This window comes from Cajanus cajan, chromosome 7 (assembly GCF_000230855.2).
Source record: "Cajanus cajan strain Asha chromosome 7, NIPB_CcT2T_4, whole genome shotgun sequence".
In the NCBI taxonomy this organism is placed as follows: Eukaryota; Viridiplantae; Streptophyta; class Magnoliopsida; order Fabales; family Fabaceae; genus Cajanus; species Cajanus cajan.
This window is the reverse complement of record NC_138523.1, coordinates 20,202,909-20,213,159: the sequence shown is the minus strand read 5'-3', so window position 1 is coordinate 20,213,159 and position 10,251 is coordinate 20,202,909. Positions and strand designations below refer to the sequence as shown.

Genomic DNA, 10,251 nt, shown 5'->3' with positions numbered 1-10,251 from the left:
ATAATTAACATCTACTTATTTTTTATTTAAAATTATAATTTAAATTATTTAATTTTATAATTTATAATGATAATATAATTTATAAAATTATAAATATTTATTTATTACATACTTATAAATTAAATTTTAATATTTTAAATAAATTATTAATTAATTTAACATATTTATTTACCTTAAATCAAACATATAAAATTCAAAAAATGTATTTATCCTTATTTTTTTTTCTAATTATCAACTATTAATAAAATACTAACTTAAAATCTTATCTAATTATATATAATATTTTCATATAAAATTTAAAACCAGATATTAGTTATACAAAAATATTAAGATCATATAGTAAATTGTCAATAAAATTTTAGTTAAATAATTTAAAATAATTAATGTTTCAATTATATTGTTAATTAGCAAATAATTTATTCCAAAACTAATTAATTTTTTTATATTAATTATTAGTAAAATTTAATAACTTTTAATTTAACAATTAATTGGACCGATGAAATTCAACACACACCATGAGTTATTGAGCGGAATAACTTTACCAAGAGTTATTTTGTAAGTTATCTTAAATCAAACATATAAAATTCAAAAAATGTATTTATCCATGTTTTATTTTTTAATTATCAATCATTAATAAAATACTAACTTAAAATTTTATCTAACTATATCATAATATTTTCATATCAAATTTAAAACCAGTTCTTACATTTTCGACAAATATAAATTTGTCTGAAATATTCTATCAATAATATAGCTTTTCCTACAAAAATTTTCATCGAAAATATAAATTTTTTGACATATTTAATTTTGTTTTATAAAAAATCATTTTCGATTAATATAACATTTTGTATATATGATTTAAGAGTAAAAGATTTTCAATTTAACAGTTGAATTTACAAAATTCACATTTAATATAAAGTTATTGAGCGGTGTAATACTTAGTAAAATTTATACCATTGTAATTATAACCCCCTCATATATATATATATATATATATATATATATGTGTGTGTGTGTGTGTGTGTGTGTGTGTGTGTATATATATATATATATATTAAATGTGACTTTTACAAAGTATTACACCGCTATATAACTTTATATTAAATGTGAATTTGATAAATCCAACTGTTAGATTGAAAGTTCATATCTCTTATAGATTATATATACAAAACTTTATATTAATCCAAGATGATTTGATACTTCATTTTTATAAAACAAAATTGATGTAATATATTCATTTCAAAATACACTAAAATATGAACACTTGGATTATCTTCCAGTTGTTGTTCAATTTTAACAAAATTTGATATATACGTATAAAGTGATATGAACTTTCAATTTAACGGTTGGATTTATAAAATTCACATTTAATATAAAGTTATAGAGCACATAATACTTAGTAAAAGTTACACCGGTATAATTATAACTCCCTATATTATATATATATATATATATATATATATATATATATATACATACATATATATACATGGACAGTTGCACGTTTGGAATAGTGAGGCACTTGCCCTCACTACTATTTGACATATACATAATTTTTTATCTAAAAAAATAATATATTTTAAAAAATAAAAATTATATTCTAATAAAATAAATATATAGATTCAGAAAAAATGTTTATTTATTTGATATCTGTCAAATTTTTGAAGGAAATTAATTCTCATGTGATAAAAAAAATTCTTAATAATGAATTAATTTTTTAAAAAAGTTTAATTATAATATATATATATATATATATATATATATATATCTTAATATTCGCATATATAATGTAATATATTAAAACAAATAATTTTTTGATAAAATAAAATTTGTAGCATGCATGTTTATCTTTTGTGTTTTTTATTTATTGTATACGTTGATTGAAAAAATTAAAATAGTAAAATTGTATACATTGATTAAAAAAATAAAAATAAGAAAAATCATAAGATTTATATTCCATTTAGAATTGTTATTATAAGATATATTTTAAAATGAATTATCATCTAAAAATATATATTAGATATTAAAAACATATTTATATCATAAATAAATTAAACTTTATTTTTATAAATTTAACATATTTATTTTTATATTTTTAATAGTGTTAAATTATTATAAAATAAGTCTTTATGATTGTAGTTCTACCCAAACATTTAAAAATTGTCTATAATAGATAAATAAGTCATACTTAAAATATATATTTTTAAAGAAAATTAGGTTCAAACCAAGTAAATTATAATAAAATATAGTATGACCTAATTTATTTTCATCTTTAATACTAATCGTAGATATAAAAAACTTGTAATAAATAATTATAATATATATTTATACCTTTAAAAGATATATAAAATTTTTAATACTACAAATATATATAAGAAATTTAAAATAATAAATTAAAAATAAGAAATTAAAAAATAAATTAGAAAAGAAATTAAAAATAATAATTAAAAATAATAATTAAAAATAAGATTTCCGACAGAAAATTCCGTAGAAATTTTCGACGGAATAAATCCGTCAGAAATTTCCGACGGAATTATTTTCCCGTAAAAAATTTCTGACGGAATTTTCTGTTAGAAATTTTTCGTCGGAAATTTCCGATGGATTTATATTTCCGTCGGAAATTTCTGACGGAAAATTTTTGACGGAAAATTCTGTCGGAAATCTTTGACGAAAATATAAATCCGTCGAAAATTTCCGACGGATCCATATCCGTCGAAAATTTTCCGTCGAAAATTTACATTTTTCTTGTAGTGTGCTATTACTTTGAGAGTACTTGCGTGATTATAGACGATGCCTAAGTATTCCTTTGAGACTTGGTTCTTTAAGTGTTGGAGTGGCAGTCTTCGTCTGAGTCTATTAATCTCATGCGTCTCACATCTTGTTCTTCATCTGAGTATTTGACGTTGATGTTTTGACTTCTTCTATGATCTGGTTAACATTGTGAATGGACAAACTTGTTTTCGTCTGGAATGCCTTTCAGTTTGTGTTGTCCTTCGTCTAATTACGTAGTTGACTTTCTTCTAATCTTTGACCAACCTTTGTCTAGTATTAGACTCATAATCGTCTAGTGCACACTTTATACTTTGCCTATTCTGTTAGCTCGAGTTGTCTGATTCTTATGACGTGCCTTGCCTTGATTGTTCATTCGTGAGAGTTGACCATCTGGTTTCATTTGATGTTTAACCCATGTTTGTCTTGTTCCAGCTTTAGCCTTATTTTGGCTTTTCATCTGATACTTCAAGGTTTCGTCTCGTAGTAGGTCTCATCTAGTTTTTGTTGATCGTTCTTCTATTTTTTACCAGACATAAACTTGATGCTTGATCAACCATTATCTGATTTGTTTAGTTTGTCTAGGCTTCGTAGATCTTGTATTTAATGCATTTGATCATGCATTAAATGTTTTCTTGGTGATTCTGGGTTACGTGAAGTCTTTTGTTCCGTTTGTTTACTTTTATGTCTGACTTCGATCATAGCCTAAGCATATATCTGACATTGTAGCTGCAGAGGCGTTGTCTTTTACTAACTGATAAGTGTACTTGTTCTGACATATGAAGCCTTGACTTGTGTGGATAAGCGCTAGTCCATTTTTCTCTTCTCTCTTCTCCTATTTTGATGACTTCATGTGTTCTTCTGAGAGTGTGGATGATACACTACAAAAAAATGTGTAGAAAATGGCGGTTTTAAAGTGGCGGTTTAATTAAACCGCCATTATTTAACTTATATTATGGCATTTTTAGCAGCGTCGTAATATGCATGTAAATTGTGGCATTTAAAACTGCCATTTTTCAAGCTACTTATAATTCTTTTAAAAAGTCACACTTTGAACTGCCATTTTTTAAATTACCTTTTATTTATAATTTCATAATATTAATTTATACATTTTTTTTACCTCCCGCTTGTTTATTTTGGTTCCCCCTTTCACTTTGTAACCCTAAAACATTTTCACTTCAGAAAATTTCCCCTTTTAGTTTCTTTTTCACCATTTCACCGTTCTCCCTTCGCATTCACCACCATAGGGTCTCAAGCTTTATTACCTTGCTCTCACGTAGCACACCTGAGTACATGTAAGTTTTCAATTAACATTCATTATTTGCTCTCTCTTTTTAATTTTTGAATCGAAGAAAAAAGGTTCTTTGGGTAGCTACGTATATGTGCTTATGCTCGTTACTAGCATATATGCCTTGGGCTATTTGCATAGCCACTGATGAACACCCGCCGGAATTTGTGGTCGTGCAGCTAGTGCTTGAGTAGCCAGTGATGCCACCCACTGGCGTGCGACCAAAGAGTCTTCGTAAAAAATTAATGAGTTATATTAATAGTTTGTTTTGTTAAACGTTTAATTAATTTTAGAAAAATCTGAAGGAAAAAAATAATTTTAGAAAAACAAAACATGTAGAAGCACAAGTTTCTTATTGAGATTGATTTTGCTTTTGGGTTAAAGAAATTAGCGTGGCTTTAGGCATAAGGACAGAGAGGATATATGTTAACATTAGAAACAGAGACGCGTGTTAAAGCCTTTTCCAAAAAGTCTTTGTAAAAATAAACAGAATAATTTGTATGCATTTTTAAACTCATGCTTCATGAGACTTTATTAAATAATTTTTTTCCTGGATGGATGAAGAGGTTCAAGGAATAATTTATTTATGAGAAATTAATATGGTATTTGAATGCTAGAATGTAAGCCAACCGAATTAATAAACAAGGGCTTATTCTGAATCAATTTTTTGAACATGCATAGCTGTTGTAGAGACTTAAAATGTTTGGTATTGAAGATGACTTATGTGGATTTGTATATTAGATGTTAATTTAATATGATTGGTATTTAGTGTTCATTTGGTTATTCCATTAAACAAAAATCATATGTAAAATTGATAAAGATAAGGTATGTGGCTTTGTTTTTAAAATTTCAATGGAGCTTAATTTGACAGTTAGGTTCGTGTCCTATTAATTCAATTTTATCCCACCCTTTAACCTTTGAGTGTGCATATTATGAAGGTTTCTAGTGTTTTTTTTATTTTTAATGTTTTTAATTTCTTTTAGAGCTTAGTATTGTTTACTTTCATTGAGGTCCAACATAGATAATACTTAGACTTGATGTTGTTTTGTTTTGAAGTTTGAGTAAATTTGGTGTTTTTTTACTATTTCATAAAATAAATGTATAATGACTATTGTCACAGGGCACATAGTTGAAGTTTATATTTGAAGACTTTTCTAATTTATTAATATGCAACGGGCTATGTGTTTTTTGATTCATTTTGATAAGGATTTGGCAATAGTATGATTATAACAAAATAATAGGATTAAATAGAATCATGAAAACTAAGATTTACTATGTTCTAATGTATAGACTTTTTATTACAAGAAGGTGTCCACTACATGATTTACTGCCATTTGAATCACCTATTTACTGTTGTGAAGGTGAGCTTCAATTCTAAAAAATCTGTCATATTCAAGATTATTTTTTTTGTGAATTATAAATGAACTTGTCTTCCTTTCTAATTTAATTAGTTTCAAATATTAGTATTAGTTTTCCATCTACTTTGCTGCATAGTGAGACTCGAGGGAAAATATAAGTGACCCACAAGGAAAATGAAGAAATGGAAAAAAGAGATGTTATGTTTAAAATTTCTAAACAATGGAGGGAGCATAGAATTAAGCTTTGGAATGAATTTTATGACCCACTTTTAAGTAGAAATGACCTTATCAAGAATGTGCCAGAGGGTCTTAGCATGGACCAATGGGCTTCATTTGTTGACTATCGCCTAAAACCTTCTACAATGGTAAACATTTTATACATATCAGTATATTTACATGTAGCTTGTAATTAAATATTAGTAACTGCGTCTACTTTCACTTGTAGGAGCTTTGTAATAGAAATCGAGAGATTAGGAAAAAACAAACTATTCCTCACACTGGTGGTGCCATGGCTTTGTCAAGAAGACTTGACCTTTCTTGTTTCATTTTTTACATGAAGTATGATTTTATATTGATTTTTTTACTTATATTATCTTCATAAATTTCTTAGAGAATTGAGACAGGTAGAACTGTTGGTCGAGGGGAAATGTGGAAAATCACTCATAAGGAAAAAATGGTAGCTATGTTAATGAAGAGGCTATGGAAATAGGAGTAAATTTCTACTTTCATTTCTCATTATATGAATCAAAAATAATTTTTGTGCTTTATACCTCCTACCATTGTTAATATTTATAAAATTGATATTGTTTTTAAATTATTTCCATAGTAACATGAAATTTGGCATAAATTTTATGTTTGCTGCTGTTTTGGATATTTTGTAACTTAATTACCTGTAGAACAACTATATATGTGCATATAAAATAAATATGCAAGTTGGTTAACTATAAAGAGATAAATCATAATTTTTAGAGAGTTATTTATTAATTTGTTTGAGAATTCAGTTTGGTGGAGTTTGTAAATTTAGCTTCCAAATTTTGAATTGTTTGTGAATTGATCTATTTATTATCTTATAGATTGTTTGCGAATTCAACTTCTAAATTTCTATAGAGCTATTTATGGGCTATTGATTGGTTATCATTCTTACTATGGAAACTAATTTACATTTGTATGCATTTTTCTCCATTTAGTTTACACAATTTGTGCATTGTATTTTATACATATTACTGGTTCAAAACTTGTGTTATATTTTATAAATATCTCACTTTCATGTAGGAGAAAATTGATGAAATTCTAAGTCAAAATCCAGAAAATATATCTGAAATTTCTCCAAATGATGCAATTGGTGTTATATTTGGTAAAGAACATCCTGGACGTGTTCGAGGATTAGGATTGGGCGCTTGTCCTACAATTGCTTTTAAGAATTCCACCACAAGACTAAGTGGTATCAATGTTGGTTCATCTAGTGCAAGCACATCAAACATGGAAGAAAAGTTTGTGAATATGGCAACTGAACTTGCTACTGTTAAATCTCAAGTGCAAACACTTCTTTCATACATTGCATTGAGGGAAGGAGGCAACATTCCTGAAGACATGGTTGCCTTATTTCGCGCTTCTATGCATCACGTATATCATCATATAAGTAGTTGCTTCTAGTATATTATCTTCTTTTATTGTGTTTTACTGCTTGAAAATGATGGTTAATAAGTTAAGTAATTTACAAGGCCTTTGTTATTAATTTAATAAATGTTTCTTATTTATTCTAGGCGGCAGATGTTGGAAGTGGAACTGGAACTGCATCACCTAGTAACATGAGAAGATCATCAGGAGGAAGTAATGTAGATTTAGAGAGTGGTCAAAATACCCCTAGTTAGGCATATGAATAGCTTCACTTATGGATTTTGGAGTTACTATATTTTGATTTCTTGTTATTTGAAGTCTTTGGAGTACTTAAACTACTTAGATTTTGTAAGAGGATACTATGTTTGAAGTAATTCTACTATTTTGATTTCTTGCCATTTTAAATTTTAAAGTAGAACATATATTTTAATTGCAAATTAAAGTAACATTTACTTTTACAAAAAAAAATTAATTATTAATTGAATTTGTTTAAACATTTTAATTGAGAAACTATGAATCAAAATATATAATTATTTAAAAATGATGACTTTGAAGGCTATATTTAAATATGATTCTAGTTGATTTTAGCTTACATTGCAATATATATAGAGAGAAAAAACTGTTAGTTCATACAATTGTGGCAGTTAACACTACCACATATTAAATATAAAAATCAACTATTTTAGAAAATTGTGACGTTTAAAGATGCCATTATTTACAAAAAATAATGGCGGTTATAAATGCCATTATTTACATAATAACATTATTTTAAATAAAAATTATGGCACTTTTAACTGCCATATTTTATCAAGATACACCGCCATTTTTTAATATGTATAAAATGGCGGCTAATTTGGCGGTTGACTGATACCCGCCATTTTATACATTGTGGCGGAAAGAATTATTGCGGCTTGGGCAACTGCCATTTATGTGAATAATGGCGGTTCAAACCGCCATTATAAACAATAAAAAAAAATGCCATTATTTACTCATTTTTTTGTAGTGATAGGTAGTTCTTCTCGTTGTGACTTAGTGGACTTCAGACGTTTTTCAGTATTCTTTGTTTGCGTCTAAGATTTGAGTTTCTGTCTAGGACATAGACTTTGACTTTTCTTTTCATTTGGTTTGACCCTTCCTTTCTTCTGAATTGACTTCTTCTTTCGTCTTGTGTATATCCATCGTCCTTCTTTATTTTCCTTCTTGTGCTGGACTTGGCTTCATTTGATCTCTTTATCTGATGCCTTGTAGTTTTTACCTTTTATTTTGGTTGCTCGTGCTTTGTTATATTTCCTTCTTTTGATCAACCTTGATCCGATGCTTAGCCATTTTGTCTTGTCATGCATATTCTCTACTCTTCAACTTGCATGTACTTGTCTTTATCTGAAACACTAACACATTTGTTAGAGATAACAATATATATGCATTATATTTGTCTCATTCAAAACCTTACTAGGAATTGTTTCGTCTGTCTTAACAAGAGAATCTTGCAAATATGTTGACCGAGGTGGTTACTATTGAGAAGTTGAAACTTTGCATAGCTTCAACTAGTCTTCATGGTTAATTGTTGAGAAGGCGTCGCACTAGCTTGGAGGTGTTACGGTTTTGAGGTTTACTAGATTTACTCTAGATTGCAGTTGATGTGATCAGCCTCCAAGTGGGAGATTGTTGAATATGTGGAGTCTGAAGGGTTTATTGGGCTTGGTCCATTTGCTTTCTTTCTTTTATTTATTTATTTATAAATACTCATGTAATTATAAACTTAATTAATTATGAAATAAAAAATATCATCTAGTACGGCTGTGGACGTAGGTTATTTTGAGCGAATCACATAAATCTCTGTATCTTGTGAATTTACTTTTTCTCTTACAATTGTGCGTGTAAGTACGTTTGCGATCCCAACACATGAAAGATAGGTGCATTTTTAATTCTCGTGACAAGATTTTATTGGTGAGACAGAAAGTGTGGGACGACAAATGATTTCCTTCCATTTAAATGATGTACCAACAAGCTCTCAAATGATGAAATCAACCTCCGTGAATTTTTTCCTTTATGATTCGTTTTGTTCAATGAAAAAACATCGAAATAGCAAAACGAGTAGGGAAATAGGGGTAGAGAAATAAGTTTGCTTGTTTAATTTTTTGGAAATTGACAGATGAGAAATAAAAAAGGTGTGGATCCCACTTGATTTTTATGTCTTTGTAGTTTTGTAAATAAATAGACGAGAAATGGGTTATACAAGTGTGTAAGCCCATTTGTGACCTTGTTGCCCCCTCTTTATACTAGTATTTGTTATGATTTCTCTTCTTTGATGGTTCATCTGAAGGTTTTTGGGATATCATAGTCGATTAAATTTTTTGTTTAATTGATTTTGGTTGTGGGTATAATATGTAAAATGTGGTCTTGTAATAATTGTGGCTCTATTTTAGTCGATTATAGGGAGAATGTAATCGATTGTGGATTTTTTTAATTTATTGTTGTTCATAATGTAATCAATCATGAGAAATCCATGATCAATTACATGTATATGTGATGTCATAATTGATTACATAAAAACCTCAATTGATTATGATTGTAACTTAATCATTTACAAGCAAATCAAAACACCCATCCACCTTTCTTAATCAACTGTGGTTTGATTTTAATTGATTACAACAATAAAAAGTGTCATATTCAACTGATTGTTGGATCCCTTAATCAATTAAAATTATATTATCCACATAAGATATGTAGTTAAGTTTAGAAAGGTAAAATAATAATATTTATTACATTATAATTTTTTTCTCTATTTTTCTCTATTCATACATTCAAACCAAATAATTCTATAATATTATTTATCTTTTATTTTTCCTAAATCAAACGAACTAATTTCTACTATATTCCTTATTTATTTCACTCACCTCTTATCTCTCTTCTCTATCTCTTTCCCCCATTTCTCTCCTCAAAATTAAATATAGTGTAAATTTCTTCCAAGAACATTCTTCAACCAATTTTCCTCTCATAAAATCCTTTATATATTACAACAAAACAAATTGTCATGTAGTGTCACATATTATATATTAGCATAATACTTATCATTAAAAAATTAATTTTACCTACACTAGAGATATAATATATGTTAGCATAATATATAAGTTATAGTGACACATAATATGTTTTTAAATCTCAATCAAAATCAATACTAAAACTGTGTATACATATATGTTAAATAAATTTATATCT

General features: G+C 27.2%; 1 protein-coding gene across 1 annotated transcript; it reads left to right on the top strand.

The window, feature by feature from the left end:
- The first annotated feature begins 5,597 nt into the window (after positions 1-5,597).
- On the top strand, positions 5,598-7,286 carry LOC145949894 (uncharacterized). The gene is made up of 3 exons (XM_083060795.1): positions 5,598-5,780; positions 6,688-7,038; positions 7,179-7,286. Exons 1-3 carry the CDS (start codon positions 5,598-5,600, stop codon positions 7,284-7,286), a joined length of 642 nt encoding a protein of 213 aa, XP_082916921.1.
- Positions 7,287-10,251: the final 2,965 nt, after the last annotated feature.

What these genes read in the sequence shown, in the direction of transcription:
- LOC145949894 (XM_083060795.1), top strand. Translation starts at nt 5,598, where the DNA reads ATGGAAAAAAGAGATGTTATGTTTAAAATTTCTAAACAATGGAGGGAG. An exon ending in GCCTAAAACCTTCTACAATG is followed by an intron (nt 5,781 to 6,687) that starts GTAAACATTTTA and finishes ACTTTCATGTAG; the next exon opens with GAGAAAATTGATGAAATTCT. An exon ending in TTCGCGCTTCTATGCATCAC is followed by an intron (nt 7,039 to 7,178) that starts GTATATCATCAT and finishes TATTTATTCTAG; the next exon opens with GCGGCAGATGTTGGAAGTGG.